The sequence below is a fragment of the Panicum hallii genome, chromosome 9 (assembly GCF_002211085.1).
Source record: "Panicum hallii strain FIL2 chromosome 9, PHallii_v3.1, whole genome shotgun sequence".
Classification (NCBI taxonomy): Eukaryota; Viridiplantae; Streptophyta; class Magnoliopsida; order Poales; family Poaceae; genus Panicum; species Panicum hallii.
In genome coordinates this window covers 54,068,954-54,091,221 of record NC_038050.1, presented here as the reverse complement: position 1 = coordinate 54,091,221, position 22,268 = coordinate 54,068,954, and the positions used below count along the sequence as shown (strand labels likewise).

The 22,268-nt window shown below is 51.0% G+C and overlaps 2 protein-coding genes across 3 annotated transcripts; one reads left to right on the top strand and one right to left on the bottom strand.

Moving 5' to 3' along the window:
• Positions 1–17,700: 17,700 nt before the first annotated feature.
• LOC112877495 (probable calcium-binding protein CML11) lies at positions 17,701–18,646 on the bottom strand. The gene has a single exon (XM_025941812.1). The coding sequence runs from the start codon at positions 18,557–18,559 to the stop codon at positions 17,912–17,914; it is 648 nt and encodes a 215-aa protein (XP_025797597.1). The 5' UTR covers positions 18,560–18,646; the 3' UTR covers positions 17,701–17,911.
• Positions 18,647–20,414: 1,768 nt separating this feature from the next.
• On the top strand, positions 20,415–21,563 carry LOC112877057. 2 transcript variants are annotated; one of them, XM_025941262.1, is made up of 3 exons: positions 20,415–20,766; positions 20,873–20,938; positions 21,058–21,563. In XM_025941262.1, the coding sequence occupies exons 1-3, from the start codon at positions 20,544–20,546 to the stop codon at positions 21,144–21,146; spliced, it is 378 nt and encodes a 125-aa protein (XP_025797047.1). In that variant the 5' UTR covers positions 20,415–20,543; the 3' UTR covers positions 21,147–21,563. The 2 variants fall into 2 exon arrangements, with proteins under 2 accessions (XP_025797047.1, XP_025797046.1); XM_025941261.1 differs by having other exon boundaries at positions 20,873–21,563.
• Positions 21,564–22,268: the final 705 nt, after the last annotated feature.

The window sequence follows — 22,268 nt, the reverse complement described above, 5'->3', positions numbered from 1 at the left end:
GATCCAGTATGCTTCAACTACTCGTGTGCCAGATGCTTCAGGGGAAGTACTCGCGGCCGCGCAACAGCTATCCCAGTCTAGGCTGGAGATTCCTTTGAGAAAGGCCAGCAAGTCGAGCATCCAGTCGACTAACGACGTGGCCCTCAAGACGATCCAGCTCCAGGAGGGTGACTCATCTAAGACCGCCGTCATCGGCGCGGGCTTAGGTGAGAAATAGAAACTCACGCTCATCAGTTTCCTTTGAGCTAACCGAGACATATTCGCGTGGAAACCAGCGGATATGCAATGGGTGCCCAGGGAGCTGATCGAGCATAGTCTGAATGTACACACAAAGGCTGTGCCCAAAAAGCAACGCCTGCGGAGGTTTGCTCACGACAAGCGTGAGGCAATCAAACGAGAAATAGCTAAACTCCTTGTGGCTGGATTCATTAAAGAAGTAATCCATCCAGAGTGGGTAGCTAATCCCGTTCTTGTAAGAAAAAGAATAATGAATGGAGGATGTGCGTTGACTACACTGATCTCAACAAACATTGCCCGAAAGATCACTTTGGGCTACCGCGCATCGATCAAGTCGTTGACTCGATGGCGGGTTGTGTCCTTATTTGTTTTCTTGATTGCTATTCAGGATATCACCAGATTGCGCTTAAGGAGGAAGATCAAATCAAGACCACGTTCATCACCCCGTACGGGACATATGCTTACAAAACTATGTCCTTCGGGTTGAAAAATGCGGAAGCTACCTATCAGCGCGCAATCAAGATGTGCTTTGCTGATCAGCTGTATTAGAACGTTGAAGCCTACGTGGATGACGTGGTCATCAAGACCAGGAATTCCGATGATTTGATCGCAGACTTGGAAGAAACGTTCAGCAGCCTGCGCAGATTTCGGTGGAAACTCAACCCAACCAAATGCGTTTTCGGAGTACCATCAGGGAAATTGCTCGGGTTTATCGTCAGCAACCGGGGAATCAAGGCCAATCCTGTGAAGATCACGGCCATCACTGATATGGAGGTTCCAGCCACAGTTAAAGATGTGCAGAAGCTAACAGGATGCATGACAGCTCTGAATAGGTTCATCTCCCGACTCGAGGAGAGAGGACTACCCTTCTTCAAGCTTCTGAAACACCAAGATAAGTTCCAATGGACGAAGGAGGCTGAGCGGGTCCTGCAAGATCTGAAACATTACCTTCAGTCTCCGCTGGTCCTTACAGCACCACTGCCGGGGAAGATCTAATACTCTACATCGTGGCAACAACTCATGTTGTCAGCAGTGCTATTGTAGTCGAGCGATGCAAGGAAGGCCTTGCATTTGGCGTGCAGATGCCTGTATATTTTGTCAGCGAGGTACTCTCCGAATCCATGGTACAGTACCCGACAGTTCAGAAACTTTTATATGCAATTCTGATTGCCTCAAGAAAGTTGCGCCATTATTTCGACGAGTACAAGATCACTGTGATTACGGATTTCTCTTTGGCGGATATTCTTCATAATCAAGATGCCACTGGGCATATATCAAAGTGGGCAGCGGAACTGGAGGCTTTTTCTATCGACTTCAAGCCACGCACTGCAATCAAGTCTCAAGCTCTAGTCGATTTCATGACTGAGTGGAGAGAGAATCAAATTCCAACTCCAGTCGATAAGCCAGAGCATTGGACCATGTATTTCGATGGATCTCTCAAGCTCGACGGCGGCAGCACTGTAGTCCTATTTATTTCTCCACGGGGCGAATAGTTGAAGTATGTCCTTCAGATCCTTTGGGAGGTATCCAACAATGAAGCCGAGTATGAAGTCTTGCTTCACGGGCTACGTTTGGCGATATCACTAGGGATCAAGCGACTACTTGTATATGGCGATTCTCTTCTTGTCGTTCAGCAAGTCAACAAAGAGTGGGATTGCAACAAGGAGACGATGGACGCTTATGTATAAGAAGTGCGCAAGCTGGAAAACAAATTTTCCGGCCTAGAGGTTCATCATGTGTTATGGGAACACAACGTTGGCGTGGACATCCTGTCCAAGCTAGGATCCACCCATACTCAGGTTCCAGCGGGAGTTTTCGTCCAGTAGCTGAAACAGCCATCCATTAAGTCCTCACCTCAGGTAACCACTGATAATGGCCTTTACCAGCCTGATCGGGAGGTTATGATGCTTGGGGAGGACTGGAGAGAGGCTTACATCAACTTCATCCGGGATCAAAAACTTCCAGCAGGGGTAGACGCAAGAAGCGCAGAGGCAGCTTGTATCATGCGCAGAAGTAAGGGTTTCGTCCTGGTCGACAGCAAGCTCTATCGGCACGGCGCACGATCTGGGGTGCTCATGAAGTGCGTCATGAAAGAAGACGGCTGCGACATATTGCGGGAGATACATGAGGGCGTTTGCGGCAACCACACAGCTTCAAGAACGCTGGTGGGAAATGCATACAGAGCTGGTTTCTGGTGGCCCACCGCAGTATCCGATGCTGAAGACGTCGTGTGGAGATGCCAAAACTGCCAATTCTTCGGAAAGCAATCTCATGTCCCGGCTCACAGTCTCATCACCATACCTCCATCCTGGCCGTTTGCCTGCTGGAGCCTAGATATGATTGGGCCCTTCACACGGCGCCAGGAGGTTTCACCCATGTATTGGTGGCTATCGACAAGTTTACCAAGTGGATCGAGTACAAGCCGATAGCCAAGCTCACACCAGATCGGGTTGTTGATCTCATCTCTGATATCTTGCATCGCTTCGGCTTCCCGAATACCATCATCATGGTCATTTAGCATAGGTGATTTGGTCCTACATCGCATCCAAGACGAGTCTAGCCTACACAAGCTCAACTCAAGGTGGGAAGGTCCGTTCGTCGTCAAGCAGGTTACAAGACCGGGATCGTCTCGACTACAGTATCCCGAGGGCCAAGATGTTCCGAACTCTTGGAACATTCAGAATCTACAGTATCGACTTCTTGCCGCAAGCTTTGGCGGAGGCTATGGCCACGTCCATGCTTTTTCGACTTCTCGCCATGACCTTTGACGGTCGTTTGCAATGACGATCGCATCTTTCCCAACAAGATCAATCCGTTCAATTGGTTTATACCTAACTTGTTGGATGGGCTCGCATACGGAGCTACGTCGACTACGCCCAGAGTCGTTGCACTCGGGGCAATTTCGACTCCTTACCAGAAGCACGGCAGCTGCGCGACGATGCTCGCATCTTTTCCCAACAAATTCGATCCGTTCGATTGGTTTATACCTAACTTGTTGGACGCGCTCACATGAGGAGCGATCTGGACTACACCCGGAGTCGGTGCACTCGGGGTAGTTTCGTTTTCTTTGCCATAAAACACGGCAATATCGCGACGATGCTCGCGTTCTTTCCTAACGGGTTAGACCTTCCCGATCGGGTTACGGCTAACTTGTTAGTTGGGTTTCTACTCGGAGCTGCTACGACTACTTCTCGAGTCGGCGCACTCGGGGTAGTTTCATTTTCTTTGCCATAAAACACGGCAATATCGCGACGATGCTCGCGTTCTTTCCTAACCGGTTAGACCTTCCCACTAACCGGTTAGACCTTCCCAATCGGGTTACGGCTAACTTGTTAGTTGGGTTCCTACTCGGAGCTGCTACGACTACTTCTTAGATCGATACACTCGGGGCAGTGTCATCTACTTTGCCTTTAAGTCTGGATGATAGTTCAGCTAAGGCATACAAAAGAGGAGATATCAAATAAGAATATTTACAAGACAATGAGTACTTGTTCTTTACACCCTAATCTTGCAGTACACTTTGTACTATCTGTTCTGCGATAGGTTGGGCTTCTTGGAGGTACTTGTTGAACTGCTCTTCAGTGCACCGTAGCCACTCCCTGTGCGAACATTCCCAGTGGCGTTTCTGGCCAAAAAAATTTCACAAATGCAAGGGCGTGGTTGACGCATGCAACCGGGGCTTCCGCGAGGAACTTGACAACTCTTTCCGGCGCCCCACGAAGTCGCTCCAGTAGTGATTGCTTTATCACTTCGCCTTCTTCTGCTGGATCCACCATATCCATGAGCATCTGGGCGGCTTCCCTGAGGATCTCTAGTTCCTTCTCCCGCCGTTCCTTCTCTTCGCCCAGCGTCTTGATTTGCCGAAGGCAGTCGATGAACTGTTCTTCAGTATCGGCGACTACCTTCTGCAGCCTCTCGACGTCATCTGTACGGCGATACAGCATATTCTTCACGTCAGTAAGCAGTTCTTCTTTGTATTTTAAGATTTTCCTAAGCTCTGCGGTGAAGATATTTTCAGTGTTCAAGGAAACCTCCTAAAGGAAAGTACTCGATGAAGGAAAAAGGCCTACCTTGGTGCGCTTTCTTCTCTTCCTTGAGCCGCTCCTCAAGATTGCGCAGGTCGTTCTTGAGAAGCCATGTCTCTCGAGTACGTTCCTGCTTCAGCATGTCGAGTTCTCTCCGGAGGTAGCTGTTCTTCGTTTGCTCCTCGGATATGCGTTTCTCCTTGGCAGCGAGCTCTTGGTGACCACTCAGGACCGCCTTTAACTTCTCGGATTTCTTCTGTGAGTGAGTGATCACGTTCTGCACAAAGGAGGGGAGTCAGACAAACAACTCGACAATGCATACAAGCGGAAAAGTACTCAAGTCTTACCATGGAAAATTCATACAGTTCCTTGTATGCCCTCTTGAAGGTCTTTATGTTACCGGCCGTCAGCATTGGGTCATCCACCAGATCAGCGGTGATGACGTCCTGGCACCCGAGCTCGGCCATCAGCAGCTCCTCGGGACTCAAGGTCCCTGCGGCCTCCCCAGAAGGTGGCTGCTGGGCACCTGCAAGTCCAGATGTTTTCAGTACATAATGCCTGGGTCTAGGCAGCTAGCCTTGGGCAGTCAGATGCTTACCTGTGCCATCTGCAGGAGCGGTGTCAGGGGCCTCGACTTGTTCCTCGCCACCGGCCCTCGCTTCGGCTTGTTGTGGCTCGGCGGCGGCAAGTCGGGCACCGTCGCGTTTGCCTTAGGGGCTGGCTCCTGAGGTGTGGGCTCCTCTAGGGCCGCTAGCTCGGGGGGCCGGAATAGCAGCGGCCAGCTTCGACTTGCGTGGAGCAGTGCTTGCAGACCTAATAAAGCAGACTCAGTTATACCTTCATACAAGTCGAAAAAGAGCTGAATAATCACTATGCAACAGAGTGCAAACTTACAGTGTCGACTTCTTCATGACCGCATTCTTCACCCGCATAGCCCGTCGCGGGGTACTCGTTGTCGGCGGCGGGGTCACACCAGCCTCTAGCGCGGTGCCCGCCACGACAATGGTAACCGCCGCAGAGGCCATCGGGTTTGTTCCCATTTCTGGTCACCCGGGCCGGGGTGGAGAAGCTGGAGGACTGCAAACGGGAAGTGTTAGCGTGCAACAACATTGGTGTATGACAACAAGGCAGCATCTTCGTACCTGGAGGACTCGACTTCTTGCGCTTTTAGCTTGCGCGCAACCCGGCGACCCTACGGGACCGCAGGCAGAGTATCGGCCAACTCCACGGATGGGCCGGGGGAGTCGCCTCTAATCGCCTCCTCCTCGGCTTCTTTCTCCATTCGGGGGCTTCCGCCCTCTGTAGACTCACTGCCGGGCAGAGCCTCGGCTACTCGGGTCCTCTTGGCTTCGGCCGCGGCGCTAGGGAGGAGGTGGTCCAGCCGGGGGATGTCGGGTTGCGGCGGGTAGCTCCGATACAGCTCTGTGTGCCCCTACAGAAGGTTTTCAGATAGCAGCGGCAGAATAGAGTTTGTTTTCAACAAAAAGTAGTCGAGCACTCACCGGTCTTGGAGGACTTCGCGCACAGAACAGTCCTAGGACGTAGGGGACTGCATCCATGTCCAACAGCACCCGCTTGACTCGGAGGAGCGCGGCTTCGTCTGACAGCTCCTCTGCGCACATGCGAGACGGATCTTCAGTGCCCGTGTACTCGAAGCCAAGACGGTGGCATTGTTGGATTGGTTGGACTCGGCGTTTGAAAAAGAAAAATATGACGGATGCGCCGGTCACTCCCATCAGCTTGTGCGCTACTATGGTGTCTAACAGCTCCTCAACTTGATCCATGTCCCCCCTGGAAAGCTCGATGTTCCACTCCGGCCTCACAACAGGTGGACTGTTTGACTTTTCTGGGAGTTGGGGAGCATGATTTTCGATATAAAACCAGTGATTTTTCCACCCGGGAATGTTGGAGGGGAATTTGTATGTAAGATACTTGTCGCCGGCTTGTTGTCTGAGTTGGACGCCGGCGCCCCCTACAACGGAAGGATTCTTGGAGGTGGGTTGTGGTTTGACGCGGAAGAGGAAGCGGAAAAGATCCCAGTGGGGTTCGATTCCAAGGAAGGCTTCACAGAAATGGATAAAAATCGATATGTGGCAAATTGAGTTCAAGTTGAGGTGATGGAGCTCAAGCCCGTAATAGTAAAGGAGGCCGCGGAAAAAAGAACAAGAGGGGAGGGCTAGACCCCGTTCGGCAAAATGGTAAAATGTGACGATTTCGTCAACATTTTCCACGGGGAAAGGTTCACGAAATGAGGGGCGCCAATTGAAAAGATTCTTTGTCAGTGTTTTACCGGCTGCCCACCGAGGGATATACCCAAGGTGGTAAGTTTTGGGTGAGGAGACGCCGAGATCAGAAACTCGAAGGTGCAAGGAACACAAAGCTTAGACAGGTTCGGGCCGCAAAGCACGTAATACTCTAAGTCCTGTATGGTGGTTTGTATTGTCTTTGGTGTAGTATGACCTGGAGATCATATTTTGAAAGTGGTCCCTGCCCTCCCTTATATATCCGAGAGGCCAGGGTTACAAAGATACTAACCAACACCAGCTAAGGAATCGTAGCAGAACATGTCTCGGGTAGATTCCTTTTGTATCGGTTAGCTCTATCTCCTACTTAAACGGGATAAATAAGAGATAAACGAGATAAATAAGAGATAAGACGGACTTAATCAATTAAACCTCTTTAAACTACGTTATGTACACAGTCTCGTGGCCCCGGGTCTGACAAGCCCCCGAGCTCTTCGTAGCTGAGTACTGCAGGCTTATCGAGTACCTTCGAAGTAGTCTTCGACTTCTTTCAAAGCTTCATCTTGAAGTCCTTCTTCGAGTACTTACTTGGCTGCATCGAAGCTATGAGGTGCTTGTAACATCCCAGTTTTCATCACTATTGAAAGAAATGCAAAATAGCCCTCTAGTTCCTTCTCCACTAAGCAAGAGTGGGATATTTTTAAGGCAACCCTCTAGTTACTTCTCCACTAAGTAAGAGTGGGATATTTTCAAGGCAACCCTCTAGTTCCTTCTCCATTAAGCAAGAGTGGGATATTTTTAAATCAACCCTCTAGTTCCTTCTCCATTAAGCAAGAGTGAGATATTTTCAAGGAATACTCTAGAATTAGTAATAAGTAAAATTTTGAAAATGCTAGGATATTTTGGAATTCTCTAGAAAGGGGATACTTGTCCTAATACCATGGCTTCCTTTGACCTATAAATAGAGCCCCCCTTTGTCATGCCATCCACCCATGAGCAAGGTAGATAAGTTGTGATAAGGCTAGAAGGGCGAGTGCTGGACTAGCCACTTAAAGGTGTGTGTTCCTTCGTGACTTTATCGCTCCAATAAGGTAAGTGTTAGTCTCCTGGTTAAACTCGAGTACTTAGTACATAGGTTGTGATTCATCTGTTGGTAGGCTCCACCTCGCCATAAATCGGGGTCGTCGCACACAATGCCGGCCGAGATATTTTTCCGCCGCGCAAACCACCTCACCTCATTTAAAAAGGAAGCCGACGCGCCTCCCTGCCGTCCCCACCCGCGCTCGCTTTCGCTCGTGCACGCGCGACACACCGGCCCCATGACGGGACCGCGCACTGCCGCCGGCACCACGCCGTGCCGCCCACCTCCGCGTCCCCACCTCGCCCACGCCGCTGCAGCGTCCTCGCCGGCTTTGCCGCCTCGACGCTCGCGTCTTCAGTGCTGCCACTGTTTGAGCTGCCGGCGAGCTGCCGCAGCCCACGCCGTCGCCCGTCCCTGTGCGACGCCGCTGCTACCCTCCTCGCCTATAAAAGGAGCGAGGCCGTGATGAACTCCACCATCAGCCCTAACACACCGAGCCGCTTCACCTTGCTAGCTGAACCACTTCTCCCGAGCCTAGTTCACTCACAAGACGAAGCTCCAACAGTTGACCCTCTTCCTCGAGCTGTTCCACGCCAAGGTGAGATGGCAGGCGGCTCCCCGATCAGTACCTCCACAATAGTAATAAAGGCCCAAAACACCCACCAAGCCGTGAGCACCTAATCCAAATCATTCTATTTAAAGACCAACCAATACTGTAAACCCAATATCTCCTTCATGTCAACTCCTTTTCACATAATTCTTTTCCTAAACTCTCCTCAAGTCATATACTATCTATTTCTCCTATTTTCATCTCCATTTGAGTTATTTTATAGCTTGCTTGTGTTGTTTGCCGGTTGTGCAGTTTCCGCCCGTAGATCACGGAGTGACCGAGGAGGAGCTGGCCAAGGAGTACGAAGGCCAGTACAGCGCGCCGGAGCCAGAAGACCCGTACCGCGAGCAGGAAGCCGCCGCCGCCGCCGACGTGTACGTAAGCAAAGGCAAGTTTCATCGACCCCTACGTGAGCGGTTGCATCCATGTGAGGACGTCTAGTCGTAGCTCTGGTTTAGGATCGATTACATATACCGGTGCTTGAGTGACTGAGTGTGCTCATACATGCATGTGAGTAGTTATGCATGTCCAGAGTTGAGACTAGGATATGAAGGGTTTTGGCTGAGGCTAGGGCAGCTGGGTATGCTGGAGCTGGCGCTACCGTGGTGGTAGAGTGGTAGGTGAGCGCTACCGTGGAGGTAGGCTCGAGTTGACATGTTGAGGAATGATTGCTGCCCTGGTGAACCATAAGGACCGAGTTGTTTTGACATCTTACCTAGCTTACTTTAGTACGACCACAGGTTCCGTTATTGGCCGGACTTAGCCTAATCCCACTGGTTAGCCTGACGGTCGCAGGGATGGTTCACGTGTATAGACCATTGGGGTCAGGGCCCGAGGGTTTGTGCGGCCGGGCTGGGGCGCGACCACGGCTGGGTGTCGGCTATGTCGGTTGTCCGTTCAGGCAGTCGAGCTTGTGGATACAGTGTACAACCTCTGCAGAGTGTAGAATCCATTCGAATGGTCCGTGTCCACGGAATGGACAGGCTACGGTGTGGTCCTGACAACTAGTGAGCTACCTACTGTGGGTTGTGTCGGAAAGAGTTGCATACCATGAGTTGCATTGCTAATGCATTGTGTTCAATGTGCGTCGTGCATGTCATTCCCCTCCCGTAGGGTGAGGTGGAACTTGCTGAGTACTTTTGTACTCACCCGTTTATGACTTATTGCAGAGGATCCTGATTTCGTGCCTGAGGAAGGTGAGTAGTTCGTGCCCTATACCCAAGTCCGGAGTGGTGCCATTGCAGTAGAAGCCTCCATGATAGATGAAGAGTTTGCCCTTGCGTTTATCACCGCTACTGTTGTATTCCTAGTTTATATTATTATTGTAATCGAACATATTAAATAAAGCTATGTATGACTGTGGCACCACTTGTGTAATGTATTTTCTCCAGAGACTGTTTTTTGGTGTTTAAATACATGTTTAGCTCCGGTTGTTTAGACCGTGGTGTTTCAGTGCTCATGCCCCGAATTTTATTTCTGATATGGTGTACGATTAAAAAATCACACTCCATATGGAGTAGCCCCCGAGCCTTAGGTTGAATCGGAGAATTAGGCTGAGGGTCGCATTAGTCTAAAATCCTCCTTACCTTTCAAATAAATTTGAAAAATAAGTAGTCGATGCCACGTACCCCACAGCCCCTGAGCCTTAAATCCAAATCCTTCAAAATTGGAGATAAGGATCCAAAAACTGTGGCATGCAGGCTAGAAATGTTGACATGGTAAATTATCAATGTAATGGTACAAATGATGGAAGTTAGATCACGGATTCGAAAAACCCCTTTTTTCGGGACAGCTGACCCTGAAAAAATGATTAATTGAATATTTAATCCAAACAGTCCACCAAATGACCCCTCATCTTCGGAATATTCCCTGAAACGACTTTTGACCTTCACAACAGTAGAACTTTACCCCACCCGCTGGTTATTTAACCCTGCGATAACTGCCAAGTAAAGACTGTGCTTCCAATCTGCAAATTGCCAAGAGCCTCAAAAAAACCCCAAATTGAGCCGTGCACCCGCCGCCATCCTCCCAGCGAAATCCTCCCGCCCCGATCTCCCCGTCCCACTCCCCGCAGCCCCCGAGCAACTCGTGGCGAGCGAATCCGGAGATGGCGCCCAAGAAATCAGAAGCAGAAGGGAAGAAGAAGGAGGCGCAGCCACCGACCGGGGAGTGGACATACAGTAAGTGTTCCCTCCATGATCTTAATAGGCTAGTTTCCGAGGGGTTGCTGCAAGACAAGAATCTTGTCAACTGGCGTCCCTCTTTCCGTGAACCTTTCCCTATGGAAAATATTGACGAAATCATCATATTTTACCATTTTGTCGAACGGGGATTGGCCCTCCCCTCTTGTTCTTTCTTCCGCGGCCTTCTATATTATTACGGGCTTGAGCTCCATCACCTCAACCCGAACTCCATCTGCCACATTTCGATTTTTATCTATTTCTGCGAAGCTTTCCTCGGAATCGAACCCCACTGGGATCGTTTCCGCTTCCTCTTCCGCGTCAAACCACAGCCCACCTCGAAAAACCTTTCCGTTGCAGGGGGCGCCGGCATCCAACAGCGTCAGCAGGCTGGTGACAAATATCTATCATACAAATTCCCCTCCAACCTTCCCGGGTGGAAAAATCACTAGTTCTATATCGGGAACCATGCCCCCCAACTCCCAGCAAAATCAAACAATCCACCTGTAGTGAGGCCGGAGTGGAATCTTGAACTTTCCAGGGGAGACATGGATCAAGTCGAGGAACTATTAGACATCATAGAGGCACATAAGATGACGGGAGTGACCAGCGCATCAGTCATGTTCTCATTTTTCAAACATCGAGTCCAACCGATCCAACAACGCCACCGACTTGGATTCGAGTACACAGGCTCTGAAGATCCTTCTCGCATGTGCGCAGAGGAACTACCAGACGAAGCCGCACTCATCCGAGTCCAGCGGGTGTTACTGGACGTGGACGCCGTGCCTTACGTGCCGGAGTTGTTTTCCACGCGAAATCCGCCCAAACCGGTGAGTATTCGACTACTTTTTGTTGAAGATGAACTCTGTTCTGCCACTGCTAACTGAAAACCTTCTGCAGGGACACACAGAACTATACCGCAGATACCCGCCGCGACCCGACATCCCCCGGCCGGACCACCTCCTCCCCAGCGCCGCTGTCGAAGCAAAGAGGGCTTGCATAGCCCAGGCTCTGCATAGCAGCGGCTCCACGGAGGACGAGAACCCCCTGGTGGAGAAAGAAGCCGAAGGAGAGGTGAGAAGGGACAACTCCTCCGGGCCAGCCGTGGAGTTGATCGAAGCTCTACCTTTGGTACCGCAGGGCCGTCGGTTGGTGCGGAAGCGGAAAGCTAAAGCAATCGAATCTTCCAGGTATTGATTTGGTGCTTTGGTGAATTGCTGAACATCAATATTGTTATACGCTGACAGTGTCCTTTTTGTAGTCCTTCCACCTCTTCACCCAGGACCGAGCCCGAAGAGGTGGGAGCAGCCCCATCAGCCACCGCAGCCGTCACCATCGCCGTGGCGGGGACCACGCCACCGGCTGGTGAAACCTCATCGCCAGCAGTGGAAACGCCGCGACAGGCCCTACGGGTGAAAAGAGCCGTCAAAAAGAAGTCTACACTATAAGTTTGCATCTGGTTGCATAATAAACATGCTGCTTTTTTCGACTTGCATGATGACAGACTCGACTTCATCAGGGCTGCAAGCGCCGTCAACCTCCAGCTGAAACCGACCTCGACTACCCCAGCCCTCGGGTCATCGACCCGAGAAGAGTCTACAAGCGCGGGGCCAGTCACGGCAGCTCCAGCCCCCAAGCCGTCAGCCCCCGAAGGGTCGACGCCCGCGGAGTGAGCCCCCGAGGCGGACGCGACCCTGCCCGACTTGCCTGGCTCCCACGAGCGTTGTCATTGTTGAGGCTGGGCTGAGGTCAAGGACGTCCGCCAGCCGTTCGGTTGTGGCCCTGGCTATGGCTCTCGCCCACGCGCTCATCTCTGATGGTGGACGCCGGGTTATGCTGATCCAGGTGGATCCAGCCTCGTTCGCTTACGGCGGCGAACTCAAGGTCAAGCTCGCGATGCATAGATCGCCTGCGCTCGATGACCCTTCGCCGTCGGATTGTGTGGGCCCTGTTCCTGACCCTCCGCGCCTCACGATCGGCGTCGTTCTCGTCGCCGGCATTGGCTGTGACCTCATCTTCGGAGACCGCTTCAAATTCGATGATGGGAAGATCCCCATCGTCCTCGCCTTCTTCTGCCATTAGCACCTGGCGGGAGGCGAGCTCATCGGAGCTCGTGTCGACTAGTTCTGTCGACTCCTCTGCCACGGTAGCCAACGGCCTACTCTCCTGGAAAGGCAGAGGCTCGAGATGGGCCACAAGTCGAGCCTCGGCCTCGAATGGATCAGAGAGCTTCATCCCCCTCCAATGTACGAAGTGCCCCTCGGGTGTGGAGGTGATCATCAGATCACTGGCGCTAAAACTACCCGAGGCCCCCCAACATGCGGTGGCTTCGGGCCCTCCAAATTGGAGCAGGGAATCCAGGTCCTCCTCTAATGCAGAGAAAGACTCGGAGAAGTTGGCCCCCTGAAGATCAGTGGCCAAGTTGCGTGATCCGAGTTGAGATCGGTTACGCGAATCCTTAGATTGGAACGAATCCAACCCAAGGGAAGTTGCCACAACACTGGATGAAGTTGAGCGTGGAGCAAACTCCACCTCGGTCTTTGTTGCGGAAGCATGGGTCGACAAGTCGTCGAGCCCGTCGACGAACTTGTCGAGGTTGCTACGGGGATCCACAGCGGAAGTCTTTGGCTTCATGTCAACGAGGAATCGACGGAAGTTGCCTGCACCGTCTGCGATGCAAACCCACGAGCCAAAAACAAATGTCGTGCCCTGAGAGGGAACCGACCTGGAGAATTGGAAAGTTGCCATCGAGCTCGTCGGTGGATCTTCGACGCGCTCCACTACCTGGCGCGCCAGCTGTCGGTGTTTTACCGGCTGCCCACCGAGGGATATACCCAAGGTGGTAAGTTTTGGGTGAGGAGACGCCGAGATCAGGAACTCGAAGGTGCAAGGAACACAAAGCTTAGACAGGTTCGGGCCGCAAAGCGCGTAATACCATACGTCCTGTATGGTGGTTTGTATTGCCTTTGGTGTAGTATGATCTGGAGATCATATTTTGAAAGGGGTCCCTACCCTCCCTTATATATCCGAGAGGTTAGGGTTACAAAGATACTAACCAACACCAGCTAAGGAATCGTAGCAGAACATGTCTCGGGTAGATTCCTTTTGCATCGGTTAGCTCTATCTCCTACTTAAACGGGATAAATAAGAGATAAACGAGATAAATAAGAGATAAGATGGACTTAATCTCTTAAACCTCTTTAAACTACGTTATGTACACAATCCCGTGGCCCCGGGTCTGACATTCTTGTCTTGGAGCAATCCCTCGGAAACTAGCCTATTGAGATCGTTGAGGGAGCACTTACTGTGTGTCCACTCTCCGGTCGGCGGCTGCGCCTCCTTCTTCTTCCCTTCTTTCTCTGATTTCTTGGGCGCCATCTCTGGATCTGCTCGCCACGAGTTGCTCTGGGCTGCGGGGAGAGGGGCGGGGAGATCTGGGGGATTGGGATTTCTTTGGGAGGATGAAGGCGGAGCGCGGCTTTATTTGGGGATTTTGGCGGCTCTTGGCAGATTGCAGTTTGAAAGTACAGTTTTTACTTGGAGTTACCGCGGGGTTAAATAACCAGCGGCTGGGAACAGTTCTACTATTTTGAAATTGAAGAGTCATTTCACGAAATATTTGGAAGTTGAGAGGTCATTTGGTGGATTGTTTAGATAAAATATTCGTTTAACTATTTTTTCAGGGTTAATTGTCTCGAGAAAAGGGATTTTTTCAAATGTCTAATCTAAATTCCATCATTTGTACCATCACAACAGTTTTTTACCATATGGATATTTTTACACTGCATGCCACGACTTTTGGATCCTTATTTCCAAACCTGAGAGATTTGGATTTAAGGCTCGGGGGCTGCGGGATACGCGACATTGACTACTTATTTTTTTAAATTTATTTTGAAAAAGTAAGTAAGAAAGATTCAAGATTAATGCGACCCTCCGCCTGATTCTCCGATTTAACCTAAGGCTCGGGGGCTACTCCATATGGAGTGCGATTTTTCAATCGCACACCATATCTAAAATATAATTCGGGGCATGAGCACCTCATAGCTTCGACGCAGCCAAGTAAATACTCGAAGAAGGACTTCAAGATGGAGCTTCAAAAGAGGCTAAAGACTACTTCGAAAGTACGCGAGAAGCCTGCAGTACTCAACTACGAAGAGCTCGGGGGCTTGTCAGACCCGGGACCACAGGACGGTGTACATAGCGTAGTTTAAAGAGATTTAAGAGATTATATCCATCTTATCTCTTATTCATCTTATTTATCCCGTTTATCTCTTATTTATCCCATTTAAATAGGAGATAAAGCTAACCGATACAGAAGGAATCTACTCGAGATATGTTCTGGTACGATTCCTTGGCTAGTATCAGTTAGGATTCATGTAACCCTGACCTTCCGGATATATAAGGGAGGATAGGGACCCTCTCAAAACAAGATCATTAAGATCATCCTACACCCAAGGGAATACAAACCACCATACAGGACATAGGGTATTACGCACCTCGCGGCCCGAACCTGTCTAAGTTTTGTGTTTCTTGCACCTTCGAGTTCCTGATCTCGGTGTCTCCTCACCTAAAACTTACCACCTTGGGTATACCCTTCGGTGGGCAGCTGGTAAAACACCGACAAATTCTTTCCCTCATCATGACCAGGAAAAGCCAACCCTGACGCAAAAGATATCTTATGCACTTAAGTGATCATGTCAAGCGAGCAAGATATCTAGCCTTAAACTTTGTAGTGTTTGAGGCACAAGACTCACGGATGGATGTATGAGATCTTCTAAACATATCATACTTCTGTTCAGCTTCACTATGAGCACCATCAATAGCACCCACATGCTTATGAAATCTTGCTTTCATGTTCCAATTCCGAAACCCTTCCTCAATAAAAGCATCTCCACCAGGAAATTTACTACTATCTTTGAACAAATAGCAAATAAAGCAATATGCAACATCTTTATGCACACTATACTCTAGCCACTTGAATTCATCAAACCACTTTGGTTGGAATCGGCGCATACCTCCACAATCATGTTGCGGAAAGTTGTCCCTTTTCATGTTTGGTTGACATGGCCCCAATGCGATGTATGCTCTTCTAACTGAATCTTGGTCATTGACAAGATAGCTAAAAATAGGAGCCCTCAACCCAGGATCATGCTCTATGTTAGAATCATCATTCTCGTTGCCACTGGATTCAGATTCATCGACATGCATGGATTCATCATTTTCGATTATTGGGAGCTGAACTGGCTACTGATGCTTAACTCTAACTCGTTCAAGAGGCACTGTGTTCACCTGACTGCTACTCGGTTCTTGAAATACCACCATTTCCAGCTGGTTTTTCTTGGAAGATGGATAAACAACCTCTGGCTCAAATTGTCTCCTTTTTGCAGCACTTCTTTTCGAAAAAGATCTCAAAATAGTAGCGGCACCGCTACTCTTCCTCCTTTTCATGATTCAAACCTACATATTACAAGCAATCGAGTTTTATAAGTATTTTCCTCATTACAATACTATATTATTGCAAATTTATCATTAATTTCGTAAATTGCAATGATAATTTTCACAAAATATGGATGAATTTTCACAAACCTTTCAAGGTTAAGGGCTCGGTTGCCCTTGCCCCTCGCTACCAGGCGCCGCTCACTGCCTCCCTGGTTGCCGAGGGCGAGGCGCCGCCACGCGGCCACGCCGTCATGCGCCGAGCAGGTGAGCCAGAGTGTGCAGGCCGCAGCCCCATTGCCGGCGCCCCGCCCCCGCGGCTCAGGGCCGACTGCCGGCTGCCGCGGCCGCTGTTGCCCCCACTGTCGCTGCTGTTGCCGCTGCCGCCCTGTTGCTGCTGCCGCCCTGTTGCTGTCGTCGCCGCTGGCCCGCCGCCGCCGCCGCCGCTGGCCCGCTGCAGCGCTGCCGTCACTGCCGCTAGCCCTGCCCCCACCGCTGGCCCGCTGCGGCGCTGCCGCTGCCGCCGCCTAGGTTTGCCGGCCTGGGGGAGATATGCGTGTGCCATGTGGGCGGTGGGCCAGGGGTGGGGGAACGGGATGGCCGGATGGGCATGGGGTAGCGGCTTGCGGAGTGGGGTGGGCTGGTGGTGGCTCATGGGCTAGGGGGAGGGGAGGGAAGGGGGAACGTGGGTGTGGGGAGAGAAAGTTGGGATATTTTCGAGCCCGTTATCGTATTTGTGGTTTGTTTTTTATTTTCTCCTTCATAAACTTGAGAAATACTACATATATAAAAAATTTTGTAAAAAATAATGGGTATTCAGTTAAATACCCTTGATTCAAGGTGGGCCTGCCCCTGAGCCAAATACTATGAATATAAAAAAAAGGATCCGAATAACTGACAAGTATAGTGCTAATAGATATGTTATATTTTTAGAAAAAATTTTATACTCATTTCATATTTTTTGGATTTGAAATGAATTACTAATGTTTAAATTTGAATATTTTTAATTTTTCATAAAATAAAAAACCACCTTTAAAACCACTCTGAGGGCCAAATTTACTCGGTTTTGACAGTTGGATGGCCTCTCTTATCCAGTTTTGTAGTTTAAGGTTGAAAATCAACTTTTGCGATAGTTCAAAGGTGTAAACCGGACTTTTTTCTTACCGAACAAGCTATTTTATGAACTTTCAAAAGTCATTTCTAGTTTCCATGAAGACGGCAACAGGTGGTGATGTAACACAGATAAAACTTCAGATTGCAATTGGCCTGCACAGCTGCACTGCGGAACAACAAAATGAGATTATTGATAATTCATAGCAATATTTTTACATCCAAATGAAACAGCCAGAGAGATTCACCTTTAAATAATGCGTGTTGCATATTTTCCCAGTTGCGGCCTGCCGGCCAAACAGAAGAAAGCACCAGCTGACATCTTCCAGACCAGATCAAAGTTCATGCTTAGAGACACTGCAAAACGTTTGAACTTGTCATTTGGAACTTTGCAAAATTCAGGTTCGAGACTTTTCTTCCCATTTCGATCTGACCAGCACATCCTCACGCATGGTTGCTTGTCTGGTTGTCCAAAAGCTCATAAGAAACTCCGTCAGCAAAACTTAGGACGAGCGTGTCAATACCTCATGTTCTCTCCTTAGAAAGTGTCAATGCCTCAATAACTTAAGCAAAACATAAAAGGTTGATGATTGCCAGCAGACTCATCATCAATCATTCGAGAAGAAGATCCAGGAGACCAGGACGACGATGAACAGGAAGGAAGGATGCACACCAGCTGGACGATCATGCCGACATCTTCTCATCCTTGGCCAGAGGGGAACTAATCTATGCCATGCAAACATGCAAGGGCATGCCCTCCATGGCTGCAAGCAAACACTGACAGAAAATAGATGAACACAATCGATCATGCATGTAATTTGTCCCTAAATTGACTTTTTTTTTTGTCTGTTATTCACAAGAACACCACACCTCATCTATCGCTTCCTAAATTAATCTCCTCCCAGAAAAAAGAAGAACAAAGTGAAAACTGGCATGGCCAAGATATGAATCGACGATCGGCACGCATGCGGATCGTGGGAATCGGTCGGTCAGGAGAAGATGTTGTCGAACGCCGCGGCGGTGATGGCGCGCGAGAACTCCTGGAAGTTGATCCGGCCGTCGCCGTCGGTGTCGGCCTCCTTGATCATCCCCGTGAGCTCCTTGACGGTGAGCGCGTGGCCGAGCTTGGCCATGGAGTGCGCGAGCTCGGCCGCGGTGATGAAGCCGTTGCCGTCGCGGTCGAAGATGGAGAACAGCTTCCGGAGCTGGTCCTCGGAGTATGGGGATCGGTCGACGAGGAGGTCGGGGGCCACGAGCGCGACGAACTCGGAGAACTCGACGAGGCCGTTGGAGTTGGTGTCGGCGCGGGAGATGAGCGCGTCGAGCTGGTCGGTGCTGGGCTTGAGGCCCAGGGACCGGAGCAGGGAGCCGAGCTCCAGCTGCGTGAGGCTGCCGTCGGCGTTGCGGTCGAAGGAGCGGAAGATCTCCCGCAGCTCCTCCAGCTGGTCGTCGTCCAGCCGCGACTGCTGCTGCTGCTGCGCCGCCGCCTGGCTGATGGTGGTGGCCACGGAGCTGCCGCCCCGCCGGGTGGCCGCCGTGGCCTCTGGCGACGGGGCGGCCGGTGGCTTTTGCGCGGCGGCGTCGACGGCGTGGTCTCCGGCTCCGGCGGCGGCGGGGGCCGTGGTGGTGTCGCTCATGTCGAGATCGGGAGGCGGGGAGGGAGACGGGGAGGACGACGAATTGGGTGGAGCGGCCGGAGAAGGCGGATCTTGGAGGGGAGGTGGCGCCCTGGAATGTCGGATCAAGTAGTGGAGAGGCACGTAGTACTCGTTTATGAGAGGGCGCGCCCGGGGTATACAGCTGACAAGGCACAGCTAGCTCTTCTAGCTGTGGCACGGCACGGCACTACGCGCCGGAACTCGGGACGTGGCTGCCGGCTGGAGCGAGCCGGCCAGTCGAGCGGTTCGTGCTATGCTTCCGCCCTTTTTTCTTATGTACAATTTTATTTCGATTTTATAGAGGAAAAAATTAAAAAATCGCACTTCGCTTCCCTGTTATGTGTGGTTCTGCATCTGATGCCGCGAGTAAGATGGTCAAATTGCATGCAGCCGTCTTTGCACATTATATAACGAGTTTTTTTTACACTCGTGTATAGCTAGTCTCATCATCAGTATACCACCGTGCGTATGTCCGCATAATCATTTATCACTTTAAGTATGTTTGTGTACTAATTCTAAGATATTTTATAACATATATGAAAAATTTTAAAAACATCTCTATTTTTTAAATATATTATGATTGTACCTTAGTACTAGTATATAAGTATATAAAAGTAAGTATGTCCCTATACTCTAAATACATACTCTTCGTTCGATCAGATACGTCCTACATCGTAAGATACACATGTGAGAGTAGTCACAGATGGATGTAGAAATTTTTTTCATATATATATATACACACACATATTCCATATCAGTTACCGGCTGAAGAAGGGAGGTAGGGGCAAGCAAGATAGCAGGTACATCTTCGCTAGGCTATGGTGCGGTTCGCATTTTTTTAAAAATTATATCTTTCTTAAAATAAAGAAAATTGTTCAGTTGGTTGATCGCATTACATGATGTCAACTCCTTACGATCCTGGTGGACGGAAATAGCTCAAGGGTTAATTTTGCACCCGACTATGATCATCTTGCGTACCACTTCTTTGAGAAGCATATGCCGAGAGAAATATGGCATTTGTTAATTCTATTTTTTCTATTAGATTATTTATCCTAAATGTAAATCGACTTCTATGCTCTGGAAGATGATGATAGCTAATTTATTTCATAAAAAATCAAAGTAGACCCTTACGATAGTGGCCAGGTTGGTGCCAGGACGTGAGAAGCACAAGATGCGGTGGGGAAATGGGGGCATCAACGGGGAAGCTGCCCGGATCTCTACATCATTTCCTATCGTAAGGGTCCAATTGATTTATCCCCACTTCCTTGCAAATCCGAACTATACTACACCAAATTCGTGCAAAAACAAGTTCCGCTCCCGTGCAAGTTCAACCACAGCGCGTGCAATTCCTGTAGAAAATGTTGCAAAATTCGCCAAATAAAATGTGCCATAAATACAATTCGAAAGCACTAGCTATGATCCAAGCTGATAGCGTCAAGAGCCGTCATGCCAACAAGATTTCGCCTTTCCGTATACTCCTGCGTGACGGTGCTCCACGGCTCCTGAACAGAGGAGCAGATCTCCATCTGCCGGAGACTTGGACTACCGTAGATAGAAACGGGATGCACGATGCATAACAGGAGTATACGGAATCACGCGTGCAAATCTTTACAGCTTCCAGGATTTTTACATTTCCTGCTGGCACGTGCACGAGCTGACCAGCAGCAAGTCCTCTTGGGCCACGCAAAACGGGACAGACATGCTGGCATTTCCAGCCCTCTTTCCTTGCGCAGTAAAAACCTTCCCTCGTGGGACGAGCGAGATAAATGCACACGCTCCCTCCTCCCCTTCCCTTCCTCCGTTAAACCCCGCACGGGCCCTACGGCCGCACCACCCACCTCCTATCTGGCACGGCTTCCCCCGGCTATCCCCTCCCCTCCCCTCCGCTCCCCTCCCGCATCGCACCAACAGAAAGGGTGAGAGAGGAAAAAGAAAAAAAAACATCGCCGCCACCGCCGCCGCAATGCAGCGCCTCTCCCTGGGCTCCCCGGCCGGGAGGCCCTCCCGCCTGAGCGCGGCGGGCGAGGAGGAGGCGGGGGCGGCGGACGAGAAGGCGGCGAAGGCGGTGGCGAGGGCCGCTGCGGCGCCGGTCAGGTCCATCCACCTGGTCCCCGTCCTCACGCTGCTCTGCTTCCTCGTCCTCTTCCTCCTCTCCCACGACCCCTCCGCCGCCGCCGCCCTCACCGGTACGTCCCCGCCGGTCCGTCGCCGCGCGAGCCCGCTGCGCTAGCGCTCCCCGCTCCCGCCTCCCGCTAATAATAATAGACCCGCGGTGGATGTTTGCGCGTGCAGATTCGCCCGTGCTGGCCGCGGCCGCCACCGTCACCGCCCGCTCCCTCGACGCCGCCGCAGGCGCAGGTGGGTGCCCGAGGATCTCCTCCGCCGCCGACGACGCTGCCACGCGAGGGTTCCGTGGCGTTTGGTTGTCAGCTTCTCACGCTTTTTTCCTCTCTCTGTTTGGCTGTTCGGCGTTGCAGCCGACGCGACGACGGCGTCCAGTGGCGTGTACCGGCGGCTGAAGCAGTCCCGCGTGCGGAGGCTGGGGATGGCGCGGCGGAGGCTGTGACGCCAGCGCAGGAGACGCGAAGCTAGCCGTTGGGCGCCGATGACGCAGCGGAGGAGGAGCTTCACTTGCTTTTTTGTGCCATTCTTTTTTCTTTTCTTGTCTGGTTCGCTTTTTCCGGCGGCACTGCAAGTCTGAAAAGTGAGAATGGTAGCGCAGGCTTCGTCGTCCCGTGTAGGATTGTGGATTAGGGGTTCTAGGATTCAAGCCCGAGAGGGGGGGAAAAGAGAAATGGTTTGCACAAATCATCGCCACGCCAGAATCATATGTTCATACTCCGCCTTTGGGTTTTTTGTTTCTTTGAAAGGCGCCTTTGGGTTTGATCCCCTGCGACTGCCATTGTTGTGATCGAGTAGCGCGCTGTTTCCTCTGGATGGTGGGGGATTGGGACTGGAAATGGATTTGAGTGGAGCCGTCCAACTACTATGAGAACGTCATTTTCCACCCGTAATCCATCGCACTTCCTGTGGATTGCGGCTGCATCTTTTTCCTTCCCTCTTTTGCTCTTTTGAGGGAACCGGTTCTGAGTGAGACCCGAGTGAGCTGAGCTGGTTCCAGGGCGGCACATGTGCGTGCGTTCCCGGGCAGCCAGCACGGCCAAAGAGCTCACAAGGAATTTCATTGCCTCCACCCTCCATCCGTCCAGTGGTCCTACCCCAGCAGCGTGGACAGTAGTCACCATTCACCGAACGCGAGTGGACGAGTGGTCAGCCAGGAGTCAGCACGCAGCAGAGCAACTTGAAAAGGCCCGAGACAGTGCAACTCACGTACAATCACTCACGCATTCGTCCAACAGCAGAAACTTGGTAGTGTGGTCTGACCGAGACCGACCCTAGCCCGAGTAGAAGAACTCCGGAACCATTTTGGCGAGCTTGCATAAAATGTATTTTCAGCAGTCCCAGCTCCTGAACCATGATGGCAGGGAGGTCTTGCGCTTTTCAGCTTTGCGCTAGCGATTGTTTTCACCTCAAGCATACCATGGACCCCGATTGCGTTCAGTCACAGGCTATATATACACAGTGCCCGAAGCAGGGTTTAACACAGCCAGGACGGCAGCAGCAAGACGGGCCCCATGGACCCCGATTGCAACTTGATGCTGCGACCACCTGCTGGACAACAAACTAC